Genomic DNA, 27,584 nt, shown 5'->3' with positions numbered 1-27,584 from the left:
TCTCTGTAACCTACAACATCCTTCATCACTATCCACAACTCCACCGACCTTAGTGTCGTCTGCAAATTTACTAACCCACCCTTCTACTCCCTCATCAGGTCATTTATAAAAATGACGAACAGCAGTGGACCCAACACCAAGCCTTGCGGTACACCACCGGTAACTGGACTCCAGGATGAACATTTCCCATCAACCACCACCCTCTGTCTTCTTTCAGCAATCCAATTACTGATCTAAACTGCCATATCTCCCACAATCCCATTCCTCCGCATTTTGTACAATAGCCTACTGTGGGGTACCCTATCGAATGCCTTGCTGAAATCCATGTACACCACATCAACCGGTTTACTCTCATCTACCTGTTTGGTCACCTTCTCAAAGAACTCAATAAGGTTTGTGAGGCAAGACCTACCTTCACAAAACCGTGCTGACTATCCATAATCAAATTATTCTTTTCTCGATGATTATAAATCCTATCTCTTATAACCTTTTCCAACACTTTACCAAAAACTGAAGTAATCCTCACTGGTCTATAATTACCAGGATTGTCTCTACTCCCCTTCTTGAACAGGGGAACCACATTTGCTATCCTCCAGTCTTCTGACACTATTTCTGTAGACAATGACGATTTAAAGATCAATGCCAAAGGCTCAGCGATCTCCTCCCTGACTTCCCAGTGGATCCGAGGATAAATCCCATCCAGTCCAGGGGACTTATCTATTTTCACACTCTGCAGGATTTCTAATACCTCCTCCTTGTGAACCTCAATCCCACCTAGTCTAGTAGCCTGTATCTCAGTATTCTCTTCGACAACATTGTTGTTTTCTAGATTGAATAATGTTGAAAAATATTCATTTAGTGCTTCCCCTATCTCCTCTGACTCCATACACAACTTCCCACTACTATCCTTGATTGGCCCTTATCTTACTCTTGTCATTCTTTTATTTCTTAAATACCTATATAAAACCTTAGGGTTTACCCTGGTCCTATCCACCAACAACTTCTCATGTCTTCTCATGGCTCTTCTGAGCTCTCTCTTTAGGTCTTTCCTGGTTACATTGTAACCCTCAAGCGCACTAACTCAGCCTTCACATCTCATCCTAACATAAGCCTTCTTCTTCCTCTTGACCAGAGATTCCACTTCTTTTGTAAACCACGGCTCCTGCGCTCTACAGCTTCCTCCCTGCCTGAAATGTACATACTTATCTAGGACACACAGTAGCTTTTCCTTGAATAAGCTCCACATTTCTAATGTGCCCATCCCCAGCAGTTTCCTTCCCCATCCTATGCTTCCTAAATCTTGCTTAATCGCATCGCCTTTCCCCCAGCTGTAACTCTTGCCCAGTGGTATACACTTATCCCTTTGTATCACTAAAGTAAACATAACAGAATTTTGATTGCTATCACCAAAGTGCTCACCTACTTCCAAGTCTAACACCTGGCCGGGCTCATTACCCAGTACCAAATCTAATGTGGCTTCGCCCCTTGTTGGCCTGTCTACCTACTGTGTCAGGAAGCCCTCCTGCACACACTGGACAAAAACTGACCTATCTATAGTACTCGTACTATAGTGTTCCCAGTCAATATTTGGAAAGTTGAAGTTCCCCACGACAACTACCCTGTCTCTCTCACTCCTATCGAGAATCATCTTTGCTATCCTTTCATCTACATTTCTGGAACTATTCGGAGGCCTATAGAAAACTCCCAACAGGGTGACCTCTCCTTTCCTGTTTCTAACTTCAGCCCATACTACCTCAGTTGACGAGTCCCCAAACATCCTTTCTGCAACTGTAATACTGTCCTTGACCAACAATGCCACACCTCCCCCTCTTTTACCATCTTCTCTGTTCTTACTGAAACATCTAAATCCTGGAACCTGCAACAACCATTCCTGTCCCTGCTCTAACCATGTCTCCGAAATGGCCACAACATCGAAGTCCCAGATACCAACCCATGCTGCAAGTTCACCCACCTTATTCCGGATGCTCCTGGCATTGAAGTAGACATGAAGATGAGGTCAAGGACATTTTCCCTTCTTGCTGGTTCCCTCATCACCTGCCACAGACTAAGTCTAACAGCTGTGTCCTCAATAATGATGCTACCAAGCCACTTTTGGTAACCAACATTAAAGTCCCCCACTCTGAGTACATTTTATGCCAGTGCCAACTTCAAAGATTTCTCCACGTGGTGTTCATTATGGAGGAGTACTGATTCATCAGCTGAAGGAGGGTTCATCTAATCATCAGCAGGCGGTTCCCTTGCTTGACCTTGACCTAATATCATGAGGTAGCATGAGATCTGGGGACAATGTTGGGGACTCCCAGGCAACTCTACCCCCTCTGTATACCACACAGCTTCCATATTGAGTGTGCCTGACCTGCCAGCAAAATAGGATGATTATGGTAGAGTCTGGGACATTGTTTGCAAGCTATGATTCTATTAATTTGATTATATCAGACTGTTGCTCCACTAGTCTTGGGACAGCTCTCCCAATGTTTCATAAGCCCCCAGATGTTACTGAAGAGGATATGGTAACATTGACAAGGCTGGGTTTGCCATTGTCGTTTCTCATGCATATATCAATGCTGGGCAGTCTGCCTAGTTTATTATCTTATTGACTATTCCAAAGTAGTTTGATAAAACTGAGCAGCAAGCTAGACCATTTCAGACATCAGTTAACATCGAAAAATAAATTCAACCACATTGTTGTGAATCTGGAGTCATGTATAGGCCAGACCATATGAGGACAACAGACTTTATCCCTCTTAAAGTGCTTTGAAGAACCAGACGGGACTTTATGACAATCAAAAATGGTTTTATGCTCATAATTTGATTCCAGCTTTTAAGTTTAGTCATGATGGGATTGGAAACCATACCCTGAGAGCACTATCCTCAACCTCTGGATTGCTCGTCCTGAGATATTCTTGCTACACAGCACTATACCCTCTTGTCCCTGAGATAAGAACATATTTATTAGATTCCGCTAAACTTCTCTCTTCCAATAATTATAATGTTGGATTCTGAAGTTGCCTTTCTCGATACTGCTTATCGTTTTCACATACTTGTATCAGAGCCCCTTTTGGTCACACTTTTCAAATTTCTCCAAAGACGTCAATTACACAGGATGGGTTGAGGAAGAACACTCTGATGATGACAATTGTCTGGTGACACTGAGTGTCAGCAACTAGCAGCAAGACAACCAAATTGTCAGACAACGACAACAGAGAACAACACATGTTTCTCCAAATGGGGATGTGATCTCCAGAATAGAAGAAGTTGTCAAATCTCCACAATGTTGCATTGATCTTTTTGTTGATGTTATAAATTCTGTTTACCCTATTTGTATAACTGTTGAATTGAAAAGCATTAATGAAGCAACCTATGAATAAGTTGTGCTGTTCTGAGCAGTGCTGGACAGGAAATGATTGGCAAGTCAAAGTAAGGCCATTTGATCTTGATTATGACATGTCCCTCACCTTTCTTGTCGAGTCTCTTTTAACGTTGTACTACCAACCTGTTCAGCAGGGGGAAAGTGAGGTCTGTGGATGCTGGAGATCAGAGTCAAGAATGTGGCACTGGAAAAGCACAGCAGGTCAGGCAGCGTCCGAGGAGCAGGAGCATCGACGTTTCAGGCAAAGCCCTTCATCGTGTTCACACCGACTGTTCTGGCATTCTCATAGTGGATTCTGGCATCTTATTGACCACAAACAAATTTACACTGGGGAAAGTTTGTTCACCTGCGTGAGTTGACACAAAATTGACTTGAAGGTAGGAGACAGAGGATGGCGGTAGTGGGTTGCTTTACGGAATGGAGGCCTGTGACCAGCAAGGATCGATTCAGGGTCCACTGCTTCTCATCATTTATATAAATGATTTTGATATGAATACAGGAGTAAGTTACGGTTGGTAAGTTTGCAGGTGACACCAAAATGTTGGTGTGGTGGGCAGCGAAGAAGCTTATCTCAGATTACAATGGGACTTCGATCAGATGGGCCAATGGACCGAGGAGTGATAGATGGAGTTAAATATAGATAAACATGCTTTGTTGCATTTTGGTAAGGCACACCAAGGTAGGACTAAGACAGTTAACGGCAGGAGAGTGTTGCTGAACAAACAGAATGAGGGGTGCAGGTGCATAGTTCCTGGAAAGTGGAGGGTGGTAAACAAGGTATTTGGCATGGTTGCCTTTATTGCTTAGAACATTGAGTAGAGGAGTTAGGATAGAACATTGTAGCTGCACAGGACATTAGTGAGGCTTTTAGAATACTGAGTACAATGCACCCTTCTATGTGCAGAGTATTATTAAACGTGCGAAGGTGCAGAAAAGGTTGACAAGGATGTTTCCGGGACTGGAGGGCTTGACTATAGGGAGAGGTTGACTAGGCTGAGTGTTTTTTTTTCCCTGGAGTGTCGGAGACTGATTGGTGACGTTATAGAGGTTTATAAAATCATGAGGGGCACGGATCGGGTGAACAGCCAAGGTCTTTTTCCTGGGGTGGGGGATTTCAAGTCAAATGGCACAGGTTTAAGATGAGAGGGGAAAGATTTAAAAGATTGGAAGGTTGGACTATAGAGAGAGGCTGAATAGGCTGGCGTTGCTTTCCCTAGAGTGTCAGAGGAAGAGGGGTGACCTTATAGAGATTTATAAAATCATAAGGGGCATTTTTTTTTTAGATTCTCCACAGTGTGGAAACAGGCCCTAAGGCCCAACAAGTCCACACCGCCCCTCCGAAGCCCCTACCCTATCCTTACCCCTGACTAACACTGTGGGCAATTTAGCATGGCCAATTCACCTGACCTGCACATCTTTGGATTGTGGGAGGAAACCAGAGCACCTGGAGGAAACCCACGCAGACACGGGGAGAATGTGCAAACTCCACACAGACATGCGGCAATCGAACCCAGGACCCTGGTGCTATGAGGCAGCAGTGCTAACCACTGAGCCACCATGCCACCCATAGATAGTATAAATAGACAAGGTCTTTTCTCTGGGGTGGGGGAGTCCAGCACTAGAGGGAATAGGTTTAGTGTGAGAGGGGAAAGATATAAAAGGGACCGAAGGGGCAGCTTTTTCACCCAGAGGGTGGTACGTGTATGGAATGAGCTGCCAGAGGAAGTGGTGGAGGCTGGTACAATGACAACATTTAAAAGGCATCTGGATGGGTATATGAATAGGAAGGGTTTATTGGGATAGGTCAGATTAGGATTTATTGCTGATGCGGAAGAGTTGGACTGAAGGGTCTGTTTCCATGCTGTATGGCTCTATGATTCCGCTTTTGTCTGATGCTTGAAATCAGGGTACAGCCAAGCTCCATAACCTGGCAAGATAAAGTTGGTAAAATGGTATCCTGTTGTGTAGTGTGGTGGGCAGAACCTGCAAAGAGTGAACAGGTGTACCACTCACATCTTGGTGACCATACACTCACCTGTCATCCCGGAGAGGTGCATGTTGGGAAGGAGTGCTGCTTACTTGCTTCCTTGTGTAAGTGACCTTAACTATAATCTTTTAGGGAGTGTTAACCAAGAGACGGAGTGCTAACCAAGTGCTAAAGTCACTTGATTAGCACTCTAGCCGAAAGTTCAGGGGGTAATGGGTTCAAATCTCACCGTGCCTGATGGTGAAATATGAATTCAATACAATCTGGAACATTGCCAATGGTCAGGAAGAATGCTAATGGTCTTCTGGGAAGGGGAAATATGCTGCCCTTACCCAATCCACCTTACATGTGACTCCAGTTCAGAAACAATGATCCTGCTATTGGAAAATCCAGGCCAATTCTAGAACAATCCATGCCTAATGTATTATTTGTTTCTATTCAAAGAATTCATGGTGTGGGTGAGAGGTGAGGCTCACAGGAGCTTATGATCTTAAAAGGACCCATAAGCAAAAAGCAAAGTGAATCTGTTCTCAAAACCAAACCTTCTCATTTGGTTGCTGTTTAATGCCAAGACACACAGCCTTACATCAATTCCAATTTGTGTCCTTCATCCTCTGAAGATGCTGATTTGTAGAAGGTTATTTTTTTCTTGCACTTTACTCAATCCTTTTCTAGTATTACAAGTGCTTATTCACACCATATAATTAGTGTCTGTCTCCACACTGCTGTTCGCTCAGCTTAGCTACAGCAACCCAAGGCTCGAGTTTGCATTGAAATGCAATTGAGAGAGTGACCACTCGCAGCAAAGTAAATCAACCCGGATTTCTGAACCAGAGATGGGCTGCGGGAAAACAGCAACATCCAGTTTGGATTTGGAAGGGGTGGGTCAGTGGGAAGGTGGGATACAATGTCAGGAGATATTCCACTGCTTGGTGCAAGCTTCCGTTTCGTGACCTCAGTCACCGGGAAGATGCCAAAAGCAGGATTTTCACGAGCAGACTGACCTTTCTCTCTGGAATGCAATAACAGAAGCAGTGCAGATTCAACAATAAATTTTAAAGCGGGTATATATTTGGAAAGTAAATATTGCCAAAACTACAGAGAAAAGGACTAACTGAACATGAATTCGAAGAGCTGGCAGTGGCAATGTTGGGCCCAATGTGCTCTTTCCATGTTGTAAGATTCTACACCATTATCTCTTCCTGCTTTTGAACAATACTCATTTAGTGTGTATGCATTGGGGTACAGTATCACCCATCACTAAGAACTCACATCCACCAGCACAGCTGTTTAAAGTACAAGATCTAACTTATCCGACTGACTTAAATATATTATTCCTTGCAATAAAATTCCAGTGGACAGGTATTACATGATTATTCCCTCCATGGCATCCCTTGCTTTTAGTTTCTGTTTTTGAAACAAAAATTCTTGGAAAATACGGATCTCAAGCTATCTTGTGACTTGTAACCAGTTCCAGGCCTACTGCATCATGCAGAATAGGAAATGGATATTTGGCTTCCTCCATACCTTCCTGAATTTGTTGAACATGGAGTATTCGCACAGCATCATGTCAAAGAAGATCGGGATCGTGGCTTTGCGGAGCTCAATCTCCGGGATCAAGGTCATTTCCAGGATTGGACCGACCATTTCTGGGATGAAGTGGATCTTGTTCTGAGCTGCCAGTCAATATATAAAAGAAATCTGATTAGAAAACAGAGGGCCTGGAAACACCCCTCACCGCCCCTTGATCATAATCTCTGCAATGTGGGAGCAGGACATTCAGCCCATCCAGTCCACACCGACCCTTCAAAGAACATTCTACCCAGACCCACCACCTCTGCCCTATCTCTGTATGTCCTATGGCTAATTCACTTAACCTACACATCCCTGAATGCTATGAGCAATTTAGCACGGCCAATCCACCTAACCTGCACATCTTTGGACTGTGGGAGGAAACCGGAGCACCCGGAGGAAACCCACGCAGACACAAGGAGAATGTGCAAACTCCACACAGACAGTTATCCGAGGGTTAAAATGCAACCCGGTCCCTGGCGCTGTGAGGCTGCAGTACTAACCACTGAACCACCATGTCCACCCCAAAATTGGTGACTTTGGCTTTACTGTTTGTCACACCTAACTTGCATCAGTTATACCGTGTTTTTGTTTCCAATTTTCCTCCCTACTCTTCTGAAACCACTCGCTACGCCCCTTAGTGCCGCTCACCATCCAATAATTTGCCCAACTAATTGTACTTTGTGTATGTTCTTAGATGAAGGGTTAGCATGGGAAAAGGACAGTGGATCCACAGTCTGTTCCCTTTTCACCCACTTCAGCAACCCGCACCGACAAAGGAATGGCTGCTGAATGAGGTAGAAATTCGTAGGGGTGGGTCATTTGGTGCCAAAGGGTAATGATCACGGGCAAGAACCTTGAATCCATCCCATCATGACGAGGACTGGGAGCCCTGAATGACCTTTAGTTTTCACCCAACAGCATTTAGGCCATTAGTAACAGCGACATCATCATCTTAGCACCAGACGTCACAGTCTACGGATGCAGACAAGGCCATTTCAGACTGAGGTGAGGTGGAATTTCTTCACCTAGACAGTGGGGTGCCTGTGGAATTCATTGCCGCAGAAGTAGTTGAAGCCAAACATTGAATGTTTTCAAGAGAGGAAGTGGTGGAAGGCTGGTACAATTGCAACATTTAAAAGGCATCTGGGTGGGTATATGAATAGGAAGGGTTTAGAGGGATATGGGCCAGGTGTTGGCAGGTGGACTAGATTGGGTTGGGATATCTGGTAAGCAAAGATGAGTTGGACCAAAGGGTCTGTTTCCATGCTGTACATCTCAATGACTCTATGACTATAAGTGCTGGATACAGCCTTTCGGGCTAAAGGGAACCAAAGATATGGGGAGAATGCAGGATCCGGATATGGAGTTCGATGATCAGCCATCGTTATGTTGAATGCTGGAGCAGGCTCAAAGGGCCGAATGGCCTCCACCTGTTGTCCACGTCTGCTTATTCCACAGCCGATCTAGATGGTGTTTTTGTCACTCAATATCACAAGGGGGAAGCATGTATAGACTGGGTCAGTGAGAGTCCTGTTTAATGTGCAACACATTGAAAATTCACCTTATTCAAAGCAAAAAGGAACAAGTATTTCACTCACCAAGCCTGTACCACATATCACGAACATTAAATCCTATTAGCCGCCTCATATCGCCATATCTGAAAGTAATGGAGTGTTTTCATTTACTTTATTGAATAACAACCAAAATTGCAATTAACATATTTTTGACTTGTTATCTCAATACTGCTATCATTTTCACTTCATGTTCTTCACCCTGCTTTCGGGCGGCAAAGTATCTTGTGATGTTAAAATATGACAAGCTTTCTTTCCAAGCCTCAAGATGAGAGGTCATTCATTTGGAAATAAAGAGAGTAAATCTTTTCACTCTGAGGATTATGAATCCTTGGAATTCTCTACATTTGAAGAACTTGGGTGCTCAGCTGATGTAAATAGTCAAAACAGAACAAGGGATATTTTGCATATGAAGGGGTATGGTGTTACAACACGGGGTAAGCCCTCCTGCTTAATTTAAACCAGTACATATTTATCCCATGCAGTAATCTGTGAAACTTTGAGAGGCCAACAACAATTTAAAGTAAAAATTAACAACTTTATTTCTTAAAGTATAACAGAGTACTAACTAACATCAATTTACAACTCCTTCCTCTAACCTACCTTTTACCTTCCCCTTCTACAATACTAGTGCGATAAAACCCCTCCAATTAAGATTTACCAAAATCCAACTTTTCAAAAACCAGCCAGACATCGAATCTTCTTTTTTTCTTCTTAGGGATTTCTGCTTCACAGGTTACTGATCGATAAAGGTACCTTTAAGAGGGCTATTCTCTGGGCAGTCTGCATATGTTGTTGGCTCGGCAGTTCTCCTCTCAACTGTCCAATTTTCACCGGTCTTATAGCCTCAAAGCATTGGATTGTGCCGTTGGCTTTTAAGATTGTCAATATACCCAATTCAAACTTGATTGGAGTTTGGTATTTTTTGGGGTATAATTTAAGCTGGTTGGCCTAATTTAAACCTGTTTTGTTGTTTCCCGGCAACCAGCTACACTAGCTGTGGAACCACATGTTACATTATATCTGATTCAGAACACTTCATGCTGGCAAGTAGCTCTGCTAGCTTTTAACTCTGATAAAGGTACAGTGCACCCATATCTTCATAACAATGGCAAGAGAGAAAATGGAGTTGATGGAGACATTCAGAAAAGGTTTTATGCAACAGCATATTAAGCACTAGTGACCACTTGGTCTGTTCCTGCTCCCATTTATGTCCATAACCGCCACATTCTCCTCAACTGCAGGAGGCGCTGTAACTAGTAAAAAAGCACCAAAGCTATGACAACACACATTCATATCAAGATGATTTCTGAAGGTCATTCTCAGACCCTAGGGATCCTGAAAATCTGCATCCAGAAAGGGAAATGACCCAATTCCTTGGGTTCTGAGAGCGTGATTTGAGGAGACTGCATGTAAAGAGGGTTGTGAATTTGAGATTGTAAGTGCTGTTAAGGCTTTGCTATAGCTGCCAGCCTTGTGGTTGTGCTAGTTCTGTGGCCTCAGAATCAGAAAGTTATGGGCTCAAGTCCCACTCCAGTCATTTCGGTCACAATCTGATGCACTCTCAAGGGTACTGTCTTTCAGCTCAGATGCTAAACTGAGGGCCGGCCTGTCTCCAGGATAAAAAGTTCCCATAGCAACATTTCAGGGTGGATTTTTTTACTAGTATTAATCCATCACTAATGCAGATAGTCTTGCTATTGTTGCATTGCTGTGATTTCAAATAAACTTGTTGGACTATGATGTTCACTTGCTGTTTGCAAATTGATTACTACATTTCCTCCATTCTGATATGACAATTGGTCACCCTGAGTTGTGAGAGATGTGGAACAATGCAAATCTTTCTTCCTTTTATGTTGGCTCATTAATAAGCTGTGGAATATATTAGGGATTAAGACAGATGTGTGTGATTCAATCAATACAATTATGCAGGGCCTCGGCTGTGTACCCTGTTCTACCTTTACAGATGTAACCTGGAGCTGGAAGTCTTAATTTCTAACATCTCTCGCAAATGGAACACAGCAAGGAGATTGAGCTGTTTAAATTGTTCCCTTCCTAGGCCAGTGAGTTTGACTGACATTATGGTAACAGCTTTCACGTCATTAGGAAAGTGTTATTGCTGTTAAGTTCCAACCTTAACATCCTGAGGTGAGTTCAACAGACAATTAATGTGCAGCTCCAGAATGCTTTCAAAAAACACCAACGCAGCTAAAACTGAAATATAAATGATGTGAAACAGATTGTGGAGCAACGTAAATTCTGCGCATTCACAACATCGCTTAATCTCCAAATTTCAGTTAACTTGCTGTTATCATTTCCATCACGATCCAGCCGAATCAATCGTTAGGTGGATAATTATCATTCAATTTGCAGCTTTAAGGAACACAGCATTAATTCAATTGAGATATTAAATACTCCATGGGCAAGGTAGTGGAGGTGCTCCCCAAGCCTAGAAACAGCATTGGCCAAGATATAGTTGGTTTGGGAAAGGATGAATATTCTCCAGTTTTGTTTAATTATCTATTCAGGGAAGATAAACATAACATTATCCCAGTTGGAAACAAATGGATGGAGCAGAATTTATTGCTGAGTAAAGCAGAATATCCAAGTTTTTTTTAGTTTATTAAAACCATAGCAGGCTGCTTCATGGTCCAGGTACAAAGTATAATTAACTCTATGTTCCATTACTTTGCCCATTTACCAAAGAGCTTTGTGAACAGGAAATGCCCATTGATTTGCAACGGACTAATCTTGTATTCAGACTTTATATTAGAAACTAAAACTAGCATTCGTATCACATCATTAATGTAAAAAGAAACCTCAAGAGACATTGCAGAGAGTACTCAGGCGAAACACATCCTGTGCCAAGCTGAGCAAGATTTGGTAAAATTTAGGAAATGATGGTAAGCTTGGTCTATGTGATGCATTCTAAAGAGGATCTTTAAAGAAGGAAGAAGTGGCGAAAGATTGGAGGGTGTTAGAGATCGAATTAATTGTCTGCAGCTAAGTGGGCCATTATCTCCAGTTGGAAGTGAATGGAGTAAAAGGTACAGAGAGATCTTGAGGACCTTGAGGGACTGAAAGAGATGTGGAGAGAGAAGATCATGAAACAATTTAACAAAAGAATGAAAATGTTAGATGTTGAAAAACGAGAAACTGATTTAGATTAGAAATGAAGAGGTAATTAAATATAAGGTTTAGGATTTGAATTAGGGTTATGTGAATGGTTGAGTACAAAGTGTGGTGGATTGGTGTCCAATTATGGGAACATTAAAACGATCCATTCAGAGGCGACAAAGGTAACCAGTTGACAGGAGTATGAAGAACTTTTCAAAACCCCACATCTGCAAGACAAAAATAGGGCAAACCAGCAAGTAAAAAATACCATTACAGATGGATCTAAGTTCCTCAGGATTTGTAGGCTGGATTTGGTCAATGTACACTTCCGGTAAACCACCAAGGCTTCATTTTGTCAAGTGAGTTGGAACTGAATGACATTTTATTATTCTGTTGTTTCTTCACTTTCAACTCTAAAAGATCATAGTTGGCACTGAATAATAAAACTATTAGTGAATCACACTCACTTGTTCAAGACTTTCATGCATTTTGCCTGAGAAAAATGCTCCAGTTGTAGTGAATCTTGAGTAATGAATTTTACAGCCAGATGGAAGTAATTATTCCATAACTAGAGATAAAAACATCCAAAAATTACACAGAGACATAATTAAATTTTACTGCACATCAAAACTATCACTATTTAAATAACATCTCTACATCGTGGCTGGGCCTAATGTAAATTATTCAGAAAAAAAAGTTGGTTCTTTTTTCAAACAATACAATAAAAGCAATATTTGTAAGCTTCTAGCAACTTAATTGTCACAATATTTCTCATTTATATTTGTTATATAGGATTTTTTTTATCTTTTACTGTTTCCAGATTTATCATTTCATAATGAGTTGGCATAAACCAGGGGACAACAGATGTCCAGAGGAACAGATTGAAGGAATTGCTAACAGAGGACTTGAAGAGTAAGCGAGTCAACCTTAATCTTTGTCAATCATTTAATTAGATCAAGGATGATTTGGAAATTGACATAATTTGGTTGCTTTGGTTCCATATCCTTTAATACTCTGAACTCACAAAGATCTCAGTTCTGAAATTTTTACTTGGTCTGACCCAATAGCTATTGAGAATAGAGATCTACATTCCATTGTCCTTTGTATGAATAAGGGGCTTCCTGACAACACATTTGGATAGTACAGGGCTGACTTTTGAGTATACTTTCCCTTGTAATGAACTCCCCCATCAGAGGGTTTCATTTCCCTGTGTTTATCCTACAGCATTCGATAATCCTTGAAATTGCAATTAAATCACCCTTCCCTCCAGAAAAAACAAGACCAGTTTATAAAACCTATCCTCAGAATTTAATGTTTTTAACCCATATTTTATTGTGGTAATTTGATTTTGCACTTCCCAAAGCTAATGCCTTGATGCTTTAGGTATGCAGTCGGAGAGCTGAACTCAGTACATTAAATTGTGTTTAACCTGAAATCAACACTACAATCTTGTAATTTCTATCCTTTGTGTTGCTGCTCCCTTCTTGAGATGAGGGCAAAATCAAATATCTTTCGTTAATAGCTTTGCATATCAGGCCACTAGTTTTTAGTGAGTTAAAGGTAAGGTGATAGTGGTATTGTTGCTAGGCTAGTAATCCAGAGATCCAGGTAATGCAATGCGGACTAGCTACAAATCCCACATAGCAAATGGAATTTGATTAAAACAAGTCTAATGATAACTGTGAGACCATTGCTGATTGGCAGGAAAAATCCATCTGGTATATGAATGCCCTTTCATGAAGGACTTCTGCTGTCTTTACCTGGAATATATTCCCGGTGAGGAGGGATAAACCAATCATAGCTAACCAAGGTGGTTAAGGTGAGTGCAAAGTTGAAAGATAAAGGACATAGGAGTCAAAAGTCAATGATGGTCCTGAAGTCTGGGGTAAATTCAGAATTCAGCAATGGAGGACTCAAAAGATAATAAAGTGAGATAAAATAAATGATGAAGTGCAAACTCATGAGGAATTCAAAAACTGAGAAAAAGAATTCCTTTAACTTTATGAAACAGAAGAGGGAGTTCGAAGTGAATATCAAAGCCCTTTTGAAAATGAATTTGGGAGAGAGTTTGTTTTTATTCATTCATGGGCATCACTGGATTGGCCATCATTTATAGCCCATCCTTATTTGATTGGATTTATTGTCACGTGTACCGATGTACACCTGTATGGGCCTGAAATAAACCTGTTGGCCTACAACCTGGTGTCATGTGATGTCTGAGAGTTGGAGCCAGTAGACGTGCTGTATTCAGACTTCCAAAGGTGTTCAATGAGGTCATAGAGTCATAGAATCACAGAGATGTACAGTGTGGAAACAGACTTTCGGTCCAATTTGTCCATTCCATCCAGATATTCTAAATTAATCTAGTCCCATTTGCCAGCACTTTGCCCATATCCTTCTAAACCCTTCCTATTTAAAGACTCATCCAGATGCCTTTTAAATGTTGTAATTGTACCAGCTTCCACCACTACCTCTGGCAGCTCATTCTATACATGCACCACCCTCTGGATGAAAAAGTTACACTGCAGGTCCCTTTTAAGTCTTCCCCCTCTCACCTTAAACCTATACCCTCTAGTTTTGGACTCCCTTATTTTGGGGAAAAGACCTGGTATCTCAGAGAAGGTTAAGTTATAAGTTAAGAGGCCACAATGTCGTAGGAGGTGGAGTGGCATGGATAGACAATTGGCTAGTGGGCAGTAAACAGCTATGGAGATAAAGGGTTCTTTTTCAGGTTGGTGACCTGAGACCAGTGGGGATCCACAGGGATCAGAGCTGGGACCGCATCTGTTTACAGTGTATATTAATGACTTGGAGGAAGGAAGCGAATGCATCATTGGTAAATTTACAGACAACTGAAAAATAAGTGAAAGGGGAGGAATGAGAGGAATGCAAATAGTTTACAGAGAGAAATTGATAAGTTAAATGTTGGCAAATGGAGTATAATGTGAAAAAATGTGAAGTTCATTTTGGAAAGGAGTTCCAAAAAAAACCGTTAACAATCACACAACACCAAGTTATAGTCCAACAGGTTTATTTGAAAGCACTAGCTTTCAGAGCACCTGATGATGAAGGAGCGTTGTTCCGAAAGATAGTGCTTCCAATTAAACCTGATGGACTATAACCTGGTGTCGTGTGATTTTTAACTTTGTCCACCCCAGTCCAATACCAGCTCCTCCAAGTCGGGAAAAAAAAAAGAGTATTGGACAATGGATAAGAATGCAGACAGATGCAACATAAACGGACCTGGGGGTATTTGTGCATGAAACAGAATGCCAGCACGCAGGGGTAACAGATACCCCACAGTCTTTGCCCCATGGCTGATTTACTCCTGGCACTGCGGCTCAATTAATCCAATGTCCCCCTTCCACACTGATACCCTTCGGTGCTGACCCTCTCTCCTTTCCACCCCCACCTCAACTCTGGCTCCCAGCTGAAAAGCCTGCAGCTTGGCAGTCTCTTCTTCAGTTGTCTGGCTACTGACAGGGCAACGGTGTGGGAAGATTTGGAGAGAGATCAGAACCTCCAGAAAGGCCACATCATTGGGTTTCCAGCCAGTAATCTTCCCACCTGCTCCTTCCATCAAAATAGTGGGGCTTTTGTATCCTCTGGTTCACATTTTACTCCATAGATGAAACAATTTTCTCCCTTTATATATCCCTTGTGAATAACAGTTAGGTTTGACTTATACCATTGCTGTTTCAAACTCACTCTTCACCATGATTTCAAACATGCCTGTCCCTGCTGCAATCTACAGATGGCTTAGCAAAAAACGCAAGCGCTCTGTTACAAAATCACTCCTCCTTGATTTATGCATTTGACACACAGAGAAGCCGTTGTCTATTAACTTGGACATCTCGCTATTTTGGATGACAGGCACAGGCTCCTCGCTCTTTCTGATCCAGTTATGTGCTGCGGCACGCTTAATTATTTAGAGTGGGTGAATTAAAAGATGCTGGGAGTTCCGCAAGGAAATTCCCCCAGTGACTGCTGTTCATTGGCAGAAGCACTGCTTTCTCTCGCTGGCTGTTACACTGTTCTCTCTACCTGTGTTCACCCATCCCCGCCTCACGACCCTTTATCTGCAGCTCCCCTTACACCAACCCCAGTCCTGAAGAAAGGTTACACCCGAAATGTTGACTTTTCCACCTCCTGCTGCTGCCTGGCTTGCTCTCTTCTTCCAGCCTCCTGCCTGTCTACCTTGGAATCCAGCCTCTGCACTTTTGCTTAGCTGCAGGAACAACAGAATTGACATAACATCTCTCAACCCTGTCTCCCTCATAACCAGAATGACAATGGCAGCTTACATCAGATGGCCGGAGGCAGGAGATGAATGATACTCTCCGAGCATTCACATATAATTCATCTACAGAATTTCATAAAACTGTCTTTTGTTCACTTTCCCCAAACACGGTCCTTTGTCGGTCCTGTTCGATTTAAATTGCTGTAAGCAGTGGATTCAGGATTAGGGTTGGTGATAACGTTCAGTAATAGCGCAACAGCAAGAGAGTTTGTGGACCCAACTCCTGCAGCTGAGAATCTCTACTGTGTGGAAATAGGCCATTCAGCCCATTGAGTCCACACTGACTCTCCAAAGAGAAGCCCACCCAGGCCCACGCTCCTACACGATCCCTGTAAGCCTGCGTTTCCCGTGACTAATCCACCGAGACACTACGGGCAATTCAGCAAGGCCAATCCACCTAACCTGCATATCTTTGGATTGTGGGAGGAAACCGGAGCACCTGGAGGAAACCCATGCAGAATGTGCAAACTCCACACAGTCACCTGAGGGTGGAATTAAATCTAGGTGTCTGTTGCTGTGAGGAGGCAGTGCTAACCAAAGAACCACCATGCTGCACTGAAACCCATGCAGAGACGGGGAGAATGTGCAAACTCCACACAGACAGTCACCTGAGGGTGGAATTAAATCTAGGTGTCTGTTGCTGTGAGGAGGCAGTGCTAACCAAAGAACCACCATGCTGCACTGAAGCAAGTAAAGACTCTTCAACTCAATACAAAGGGGACTGTGAGATCGGAAAGTCATAAAGGTATACAGCACGGATATAGGCACTTCAGATCCACTCGTCCATGCCGACCAGGTATCCCAACCTCATCAAGTGCCATTTGCCAGCACTTGGCCCATATCCCTATAAACTCTTCCTCTTTATATACCCATACAGATGCCTTTTAAATGTTGCAAATATATAAGGCATTGGTAAGACCACACCTGGAGTATTGTATGCAGTTTTAGTCCGCTTATTTGACGAAAGATTTAGAAGATGTTGGAGGCAGTTCAGTCTGCTGATCCCAGAGAAAAGGGATTTGTCATACAAAAAGAGCTTGAACAGTTTAGGCCTATACTGTCTGGAATTTAGAAGAATGAGAGGTATCCAAATGGAGGTGATCAAGATGATAAAAGGTGTGGATGGAGCGGATGGTTCCTTTTGTGAGGCATTCTGGGACGAGAGGTCGCAGTCTTAGCATAAGGGGCAGCAAATTTAAAACAGAGTTGGGTTGTGGATCTGTGGAGTTCGCTACCCCAAAGTGCTGGGACAGTGAGTACATTTACAGAGGAATTAGACAGATGTTTAATTGGTAATGGGTTGTAAGGTTATGGAGGGAAGGCAGGAAAATGGGGGTGAGGAGCATATCAGCCACGATCGAGTGGCGGAGAAGACTCGATGAGCCTATATCTTATGAACTTATGAATGAAAGAATTAGTGTTTTGTCTCTGGTAGGGAAGTCCAAAACTATAGAGCATAGGCTTCAGGTGAGAAGGAAAGATATAAAAAAGGACAAAAGGGGCAACTTTTTTCATGCAGAGGGTGGTGTGTGTGTGAAATGAGCTGCCAGAGCAAGTGGTGGAGGCTAGAACAATTGCAACATTTAAAAAGCATCTGGATGGGTATATGAATAGGAAGAGTTTGGAGGTTTATGGGCCAAGTGCTGGCAAATGGGACTAGATTAGGTTGGGATATCTGGTCGGCATGGACGAGCTGGACTGATGGGTCTGTTTCCATACTGTACATCTCTATGACTCTATCAGGTAGGAGCAGAAACAATGACAACACTTAAAAGGCATTTAGACAGACACATGAAAAGGCAGGGAGTAGAGGGATATGGTCCATGTGCAGGCAGATGGGATTAGTTTAGAATGGTAACATGGTTGGCATAAGGTTAAAAATCACACAACACCAGGTTATAGTCCAACAGGTCTACCACCTGATGAAGGAGCGGTGCTCCGAAAGCTAGTGTGCTTCCAATTAAACCTGCTGGACTATAACCTGGTGTTGTGTGATTTTTAACATTGTGCACCCTAGTCCAACACCGGCATCTCCAAATCATGGTTAGCATAGATATGGTGGGCTGAAGGGGCAGTTCCTGTGCTGTACTGTTCTATGTTAATTATGATCACCTTCACAGCAAAGCAGACTCCAGGGGCTGAATGCCCTGCTTCTGCTCCCATGTCTTATGTTCTTATGTTATGGTCTCATATTCTCCACGATAATTCTATCTCCACTAAAATGCAGTGGAGTCAGACAAACATTGTGTTATCTTAGTGCTGTCTGTGAAAGAAAACTGTTTCCTACATTACAACAATGACTGCACTTCAAAAAGTAAATTATTGACTTTGAAGCACTTTGGGATGGTGTGAAAGGTACTACATAAGTGCAATTTCTTTCTCTAAATATGAATATAAGGACATTTTCACTTTGAAAATTGCTTTGTTCTCACCACATCATCGAGAAACATAATGGATCCCTATTGAATTGAGAATATTTCAATGGAACATGCAATGCACTGACGAAGGTGTGACCATTGAGTTAGTGCCAGCAATTTGAAAGAGCTTTCAATTAGTCACACTTCATCACTCTTTGTCCATAAGCCCTGTAATTTTGTTTCCTTTTCAAATGTTTGTCCAATTCCCTTTTGAAATTTACCGCTGAACTCATCTCACACACTCTTTCAGGCAGTACAATCCAAATCATAACAAGTTACTGTGTGCAAAAAAAAGTCTCACAACTCTGGTCTTTCATCAGCATCTTTAAACCCCTGACCTTGATTTGGCAATTTTTTTACGGGCAAAAAAGGTTGCTCCTTATTTGTAGTATTGAAACCTCTCCCACTTTTTAACATCTAATCCTCCTCTGTACTCGATGGAAGACAATTAATGGACTTCAGATGCTGAAGCAGTCTGTGTTCAATTGCATTGGACAGATAAGCAACATTCATCTCGCACAAGTACCAGACAAAGGCCATACAGCATGGAAACAGATACTTTGGTCCAAATAGTCCATGCCAAACATAATCCTAAACTAAACTAGTCCCACCTGCCTGCTCCTAGTCCATATCCCCCCCAAACCTTTCCTATTCATGTACTTATCCAAATATCTTTTAATCATTGTAATTGTGCCCACATCCATCACTTCCTCAGGAAGTTCATTTCACGCGCAAACCTATGTATAGGATTTTCCCCTCACGTCAATTTTAAATCTTTCTCCTATCCCCTTGAAATGTACCCCCCAGTCTTGAAATCTCCCGTCCTAGGGAAAAGACAACTGTCATTAACTCTATCTAAACCCCTCATCATTTTATAAACTTCTATAGGATCACCTCTCAATCTTCTGTGTTCCAGTGAAAAAAAGTCTCAGCCTATCCAGCTTTTCTTTGTTACTCAAACCTTCCATACCTGGTGATCTCCTGGCAAATCTCTTTGAATCCTCTCCAGCTTAATAATATCCTTGCTATAACTGGGCGACCAGGACTTGGCACAGTTTTCTACAAGAGGCCTCACCAATCTTCAATGAAAAAGAATCCAACCATGTCTCCTTGACATTGAATGGCCTTACCGTTGATTATTGCCCCTTCATCACCATCCTAGGGGATACAATGGATCCGAAAAGTTATTCGGGTCAGCCTTATAACTCATTGCTTGATTCCTTAAAGCCTATTCACAAGAGAAAAATGGAGTACTCTCTGCTGATCTGGACGAGTGAGGGAGCCCGAATAACACTCAAGGAGCTTGAACCCTTGCAAAACAAACCAACCCACTTGATTGGCACCCCATCCCCCACAGCCAACTTTTGGTCCCTCCACTGACAGCTGTCTACTAGCTCCAACAATGTTCCTTGAACAGTCTCTTCCAAAGCCATGAAATCTTCCACCTGGAAGGACAAGGGTAGCAAATGTTTGGGTAGGCTACTACCAGCAAGTTCCCCTCCAAGCCTTACTTCGTACTGACTATGAAATATATCGTCGGTGTCGCTGAATCACATTCCTGGAATTCCCTACCTCACAGAACCAGTGGGTGCATTATCACTGGGACTGCAGCAGTTTCATTAAGTGTTCAACCGCCAGTTTTTCCAGGGCAAGATTGCCCAGAGTGTTCAGGGATGTGTAGGTTAACTGCGTTAGTCAGCGGTAAATGTAGATAATACGGTAGGTCTGGTTGGTTTAGTCTTCGGAGGGTCAGTGAGGACTTGTTGGGCCAAATGACATGTTTCCACACTGTAGGGATTCGAGCAGCACCCCCATGCCATGAAATGATAACCACAAAGACCTTCATCTTTCAAGCAAGCTTAACAACAAAAGATCTTATTTCCTGCACTGTCCTGAAAATTGCATCTCTTAGACTGAGTCGAAGACAGCCTACTAGTTCCTCAAACCTCTATGAACCAACCAGGGCCACTTATTCTGATTAAAGCCATTATCTAGTTATCTCATTCAGTTACCATCAAAAGTGAAATGGTCTTGAAGATTGTTGGTGCTTTAGAAAGATTCCATTATCATTCAGGTGCAGCAGACTGAAACAGATGTCTCACATGTTGACTTACCTGTTGCTCAAAGTTCATATTCTCTAGGAATTTCTGGTTCATAGTTTCTGCAAACTTGTTAATGGCTCGTAGAAAGACTCTACAATAAAAAGAAACAATGAATTAATCCAGATTTATTAAAATGCCTGCTTGGAAAGGCTGGGTAAACTCTCATTGTACTTTGGAAGCTGGGATCAAACTTAGCCCAGTCAGATAACACAAACATTTCTTTCCCTGCAGAGTGTACAGGTGAAACTGAATGGAGTGTCAGTGATCTCAGTTTAAAACCAGGAGGTTGTACACTGCAGAAGAAATATGTTGTTAAAGATTTTCATCTTGCGCCTGATGGATGGAAACTATCGAAGAAATCAACAGTTCTGTTGCTGGAAACAAGAGTGCTGATTGGTTGTCAAGTTGACACTGATTGGTCAAGGGGTTGCTGTGGAGTATGCACCAGAGAAGTATTGTCCCCATGTGCTGCCTGGCTCCCAGAAGGCTAAATGCTTGGACATGTCTCCTCTACCTGCTGAGGTTCGGTGATGATTATGTGTAGCTTCTTTCAACCACATTGAGAGTCCAATTGATAAACATGATAAAAAACAGATCCTAATCACAGAACTGATCTCATGATTATATAGCTCTTGTTGAACATGTATATGTATCATTATGTTACTGTTTGCAGGAACTTGCTGTGCTCAAATTGGCTGCTACATTTCCATACACGACATCAGTGCCAATATTTCATAAGTTCACTCACTGTTGCAAAGCACTTTATGACGCTCTGAGGTTGTGAAAAGTGCTCTACATACAGAGGAACATCAATTATCCAAATATCAATTATCCGAATCTCAGATTATCCGAAGATCGCAAGGTCCCGATAGAAACATTACATTAAAGAGGTGTTTCCAACACTGATCGCGTCTTTTGTTCACAGTAATTAAAAGTGAACTCAGCTTACTGAACTGCTGCTGAGAACAGTCCTGGACATCGATGGGAGCCCAGGCACTGACTCCAAATGACTGACCTCCCGCCCTCTCTCCGCCGACACTTTCCCTAGGGTTCGACAGAGGGGTGCACCCTAAACTACCCTTCCCCAGATATTGTCTCCAACATTGACCCTTACAGGGCAAAGGTGGAACCTGTTAAAAAGTTGCAGTAAACAATTGTGGGTTTGTCTGTGTGTGTCTGCATGTGTGTGTGTGTCTATGTGTGTGCCTGTATGTGTGTGTGTGCCTGTATGCCTCAGATACGCTGTTGGTTGTAACGGTCACCCAAACAACATGTATGTTGCCTTATCTGGATGCTCCTCCTTGTAAAATGACGATATAATTCATTAAAAAAACTGCTGTTCCAGAGAAGACCAGGAACTCTCGTCCCTGTGCACGTGGGTGATCGTTCTCTCTCTTTCCAGGACCCAGAATAAAGATGAAGGAGGTAAACTAAATTGTGTCGGGGGGGGGGGGGGGGGGGGGCGGAGGGGGGGGGGGGGGGGGGGAGGGGGGGGGGGAGCCGGTGTTGGACTGGGGTAGGGGAGTGGACGGAGGCCCGGGGGCTCGTGCGTGGTGTGCTGCTGCCTAATCTCCTGAATGGGGAGAGGACGTAGCAAGTGCTCACCATAACACTCCCATTGAACTGATGGCGGGGGAGGGGGAGCTGGGAGAGGGGTGCAGGAGGCTTCAGCAATGCTGCAGATCCCTCACACACAAGTGGGATGTCTGCCCAGAAAGAAACCCTGAGACAGAGAGAGGGAGCAAGGCAAGCAGAGCGAGGAAAAAGGAAACTTCAAAAAACTCCAAGCCCCAGAGGAGAGGCATTGAATCGATTAACTGAATATTCAATCATCCAAACAAAATAGTACCCAGCCATCTCATTCGGATAAGCGAGATTCCTCTGTGCATGCAAACTTGTTTATACCACATTGTAGTCTTGTCAAAAGGCCTTTGGTTAGTGCTCCTACATATGGCTGGTTAGAATGGCTATTAGCTGAACTGAGGCAACTATAAACCATCCCCTGCAGCACTAAGCAATCAAAGCACATGAAAATGATTGTAGAAACAGTTCAGAGTGACGGGACGTGTCTGGTACTCAACCCCCACTCTCAACGTTCTTTTTAAATGTAATGGAGCTTGGCACTGATTGTCTTATTTTACAATAAAGGCCCAAACGCATGCAGGAGATGGAGTTAAGCAAGTCCCTATTTGTGATTTAAGATTTATGGGAGTTTAGCTTCAGGCATGAAGAACACATTTGAGCTTGCCAAATGAACTTTGCATGCACTAAAATTAATGTGGAGACTCAAAGTCTATAATATTGCAATGCTAATGGCTGATTTTATATTACGATTAGTAGATTTCTACTGCCATCTGCTACTGATTCATGAATCTTAGGCAGCTTTCAGGCAAAGCCAACCCTCCCTTGCTGGATTCAGTATGGACTGGAGCCCAATAAAAATTATGACTGCTGTCTGCCAGGGGACGCTACAGAAGTTGGCTTGGGGAACTGATGGTATCTGTGAAACAGGAAGGTGATATATAAGCTGCAGGATCACAGTCGAAGATGGACTATGAACCCTTCCCTTCATGGGGTGCACGCCATTGCATCAACAGCCATGGTTCAGCGGAGGGAGTTTGCTTGAGGCATTGGGAATAGTCAAATGTTGGAGGAGTCATGCATGGCAACTCGGATTTTCATGTGGTCATTTGTGTTTTCCTGCCATCCCAGGAAGGAGTTGCTTTTGGGCTCTGTGCGGTGAGGCTTCAGTGAGATCTCAGCAAAGGTAATGGGTTATGCAGCTTGAGACTTCAAGCAGACTCAAGTTAGATGCTTCGCAGCGGCCAATACGAGCAGCATGATTCGAGATCAAAACTACAGCAAACTATTGGTTTGTGAATGCAGTTGCAGCAGGCAGTGAAGAAGTCCAATGGTACGTTGGCCTTCATCGCAAGAGGGTTTGAGTACAGGAGCAGGGACGTCTTCCTGCATTTGTACAGGGCCTTGGTGAGACTACACTTGGGGATCTGCGTGGAAGGATACTCTGGCTATGAGGGGAGTGCAACAAAGGTTTATCAGATAGATTCCAAGGACTGAAGCTTGCAGAGGTGCTGGATCGGTGAGGACTACATTCTCTGGGGTTTAGAAGAATGAGGGAAAATCTCATGGAAGCCTATGAAATTCGAATGGATGCGACAGAATAAATGCAGGAAGGATATTCCCGATTATTGCAGCGTCCAGAACTTGGAGTCACACTCTCTGGCTGCGGAGGCCAGTTAGGATCAGATGAGGGGAGATTCCTTCACCCAGAGACTGCTGAGCCTGTGCAATTCCCTGCCCCAGAGCGCAGCCATAGAGTGATAGAGTCATACAGCACAGAAACAGACCCTTCGGTCCAACTCATCCACACTGACCAGACATCCCAATCTGACTGGATCCCACTTGCCAGCATTTAGCCTATATCCCTCTAAACCCTTCCTATTTATAGACCCATCCAGGTCCCTTTAAATATTGTAACTGTATCTGCCTCCATCATTTCCTCTGGCAGCTCATTGCATACACGCACTATCCTCTGCGTGAAAAAGTTGCCCCTTAGATCTTTCCCCTCTTATGTTACACCTATGCCCTCTCTCCCCCACCCTTGAGAAAAGACCTTGTCTGTTTACTCTCTCCATGCCCCCTCACGATTTTATAAATCTCTTTAAGGTCACCCCTCAGCCTCCGATGCTCCAGGGAAAACAGCCCCAGCCTAGTTACCCTCTCCCTGTAGCTCAAACCCTGGTAATTTCTTGCATTTTTTTTTAACCCTTTCAGGTTTAACAGCATCCATCCAATAGAAGGGTGACCAGATTGCACACAATACTCTAACAATAGCCTGACCAATGCCCGCAACATGACATTTCAACTCCTATACTCAATGTCCTGACCATAGAAGGCAGGTGTGCAGTGGAGACCAAAACACTGAATGTTTTCAAGGAGGCATTAGGTATGGTTCTCATGGGATCAATGGATGTGGAGCAAAAGCAGGAACAGGGTAATGAGTTGGATGATCATATTAGATGCAGGCACAGGCTTGAAGGGCCAAATAACCTGCCTATGCTGCTATTTTCTATGTTACATAGTCATACAAAGAATTCAGAGGCTATGAGTTCAAATCTGACCAGACCGAGTTGGAAAGCTCAAATCAATTAAAACCTGAAGACCTGTGTACAGTATAATGGGAGCGAATATGTTAATGTTGGTACTGTGACTCTGACACCAACAATTCGGCGGGTCGGTGTGGACTTGTTGGGCCGAAGGGCCTGTTTCCACACTGTAAGTAATCTAATCTAATCTAATCTAATCATACACGATGAGAAGAGAGAATGGGAAAAGAGAATGGGAAGCTGTGATCAGCATTCTGTGTAAAGGCAGTCCCGGGTTGTGAACGGGTTCCGTTCTGGAGTCTGTTCGCAAGTCAATTTGTAGACAAGTCAGAGCACAATGCAGGACAAAGAAAGAAGCTGCTTGTAAGTGTGGGGGAATGTTTGTGTATCAGGTCTTTAAGATTACAGTCTTATATGAGATTACATTTGTAAGTTGGGCATTTGGATATTGGGGATCCCCTGAATTGGGAAGTAAATAAATAGTTTATAGAACACACAGAAGGTCACACAAAAGTTACTCTTGAATAAGGTAGGGACAGAGATACGGAAATGTGTTGCTGGAAAAGCGCAGCAGGTCAGGCAGCATCTAGGGAACAGGAGAATCGACGTTTCGGGCATTAAGAAGGGCTGCGCTTTTCCAGCAACACATTTCCATCTCTGATCTCCAGCATCTGCAGACCTCACTTTCTCCTCAGGGACAGAGATACAGCAAACCCAGAGAATGGACAGTCAAGTGTAGTTTTAAGGTTGCAAAATAGATTCCCAACACCCAGACAAAATGGTAGGCACGATCCATGGGGGTAGTCTCACAGCGCTAGGACTGGGTGGAGTTTGTACATTCTCCCTGTGCCTGTGAAGGTTTCCTCTGGGTGCTCCAGTTTCCTCCGACAGTTCAAAGATATGCAGGTTAGGTGGATTGGCTGTGCTAAGTTGCCCAGATGTGCTGGTTAGGTCGATTTGTGATGGAATATGCAGGGATAGGGTGGGTGGAAGGCTCTGATTGAGATGACTTCCCAAGGGTCAGTTGGACTTTGATGGGCAGAATGGCCTGCTTCCTCACTGGAGGGATTCTGAGACCACAAAAGCATCATCCTCCATGGTAACAGCACCATTAGCACAAATTATTATGTCACTGGTGCCAAAGTAAATGAAATTATTGTTGGAAACCCGACTGGCTCAGTACATCCTTCAAACAAGTCCTCCCTGCCCAGGTTACATGAGACTCCAGTACCACAGAACATGACCGACTTACAATGCCCTCAGGCCAAGTCCAGATGGGAAATAGATGTTGTCCTTACCAGCAGCCTCCACAAAGCAAAAGCCGTTGCAATGGACTGGTTAAGGCCAATGGAGAGAGGAGATTTTCAGCTATGATTCAGTGTGCGCAGGGACAGACAATTAATCAACTGCACCCAGACAGTGGATTCGAGAGTGTGACAAAAAAATCTGCAAATGAGATTTGAAATGGAGCCTTCAACACATCTGCTGTGGACCCTGTGGTTCATGTAATGACTAAAATTAGTTATCCTTTCATGAAAATTTACATAAACTTATTCATATAACAAAACGCTGCAGCAAGCGGAATTATGCTAATATGTTCCACATACATAATTTGATCTTCCCACGACTGTAATGGGAAGGATGGAAGCTTAACTTTTGTAATTATGCTGCGAATCAGAGGTACTGCCTGTCAAATTGATAGTTCACCGAATGTGGGGAGCTGGCTGGGAGAGGAAGCAGGCCGTCAGGTAGTCTTTTACTGCTGTCTACACGACGTGCCCAAGGCAACAAAAGTCATCCAATCTCACACCCAGCAAGTCAATGAGCTGGAGAATTCACATCACAGCTTTACTGCCTAATTCAGAATTTATGAACTGCTTTGATTGTCAAGGTGAAGCTTATTATGAAACAGAGGAAATGGCAGGAGACAAAGTCGCTGCTGGCCAATGAGGTTAGTGCCGACTGTGGTGGGAATTGTTCGAGTACATCACTGGGGATGAGCAAGTGAGTGCCTCAAGGCAGAAGGGGCTGATTTACCTCGAGTCAGCAGGATGTGTTCATTGGGAAATCATGGGCTAAATTGCCTTTGATGGAGTCACTGAGTTGCATGGAGGAGGATCATTGGCTGTCGCTTAATGCATGTCAGGAAAGCATTTGATAAAGTTTCATAGAATGAAGGCAGAGCCGCGGTTGTGGTGAGTTAGAGACCTGGAGGGAATTGGAACTGGTAATCAAATCATTGTCAGCTTGGTGGACTGGGGTCAGGAATAAATTGACGCCCCTCAGGCTTCTTGTGTTGGAAACCCAGCATTTCAACTCTCTGTCCGAATAAACTGGACAGAGGACATTGAAAATATCCCCGTGTTTGCAGATCAGACTAAACTGGGCTGTATATAGTGCACTGTGTCATAGAGTGCGGTGAACTGCATATGGACAGACCGTAAGTGACAAAACAACAGCTGATACATGATGGTTTCACATAAAAAGTACAAGGTCGTACACGTTAGAGGTTAGAATGGCAAATGGGAGGTTGGAAAAACACTGGGTAACCGGGGAGCAAAGAGATTAAAGACTCAGTGATCTAAATCATTAAAGAATAACCTGCAGATGGACAGGTTAATTAGATGCTGGGCTTCATCACAACAGGCATAAGGAAACAAAAATAGGGAGTTGCCACATTTGATCACATAGATCACAAGTCCATATAGATCACATCTATCGCGCTGCCCTCATCAATCCTCTTTGTTACTTCTTCAAAAAACTCAATCAAGTTTGTGAGACATGATGAAGAAAATTGACTCAAAGGTAGAAGACAGAGGGTGGTGGTGGAGGGTTGTTTGTCAGACTGGAGGCCTGTGACCAGTGGAGTGCCACGGGGGATCGGTGCTGGGCCCTCTACTTTTTGTCATTTACATAAATGATTTGGATGCGAGCATAAGAGGTACAGTTAGTAAGTTTGCAGATGACACCAAAATTGGAGGTGTAGTGGACATTGAA

General features: G+C 43.3%; 1 protein-coding gene across 1 annotated transcript in view; it reads right to left on the bottom strand.

Annotated features, from left to right (window-relative positions):
- The window catches only part of LOC122556798 (dedicator of cytokinesis protein 2-like), a 727,415-nt gene that overhangs the window by 154,914 nt on the left and 544,917 nt on the right, over window positions 1–27,584 (bottom strand). Inside the window, exons 30-33 of the mRNA XM_043703987.1 lie at window positions 20,473–20,551; window positions 12,109–12,209; window positions 8,552–8,610; window positions 6,906–7,054 (exon numbers count right to left, since the gene is read on the bottom strand). Of these exons, the coding sequence (XP_043559922.1) occupies window positions 6,906–7,054; window positions 8,552–8,610; window positions 12,109–12,209; window positions 20,473–20,551 (388 nt within the window). The remainder of the gene's footprint in view (window positions 1–6,905; window positions 7,055–8,551; window positions 8,611–12,108; window positions 12,210–20,472; window positions 20,552–27,584) is intronic.

This window comes from Chiloscyllium plagiosum, chromosome 14 (assembly GCF_004010195.1).
Source record: "Chiloscyllium plagiosum isolate BGI_BamShark_2017 chromosome 14, ASM401019v2, whole genome shotgun sequence".
NCBI classification, from domain to species: Eukaryota; Metazoa; Chordata; class Chondrichthyes; order Orectolobiformes; family Hemiscylliidae; genus Chiloscyllium; species Chiloscyllium plagiosum.
Note: the sequence above shows the minus strand (reverse complement) of the source record. Positions and strands in the feature narration are given on the sequence as shown.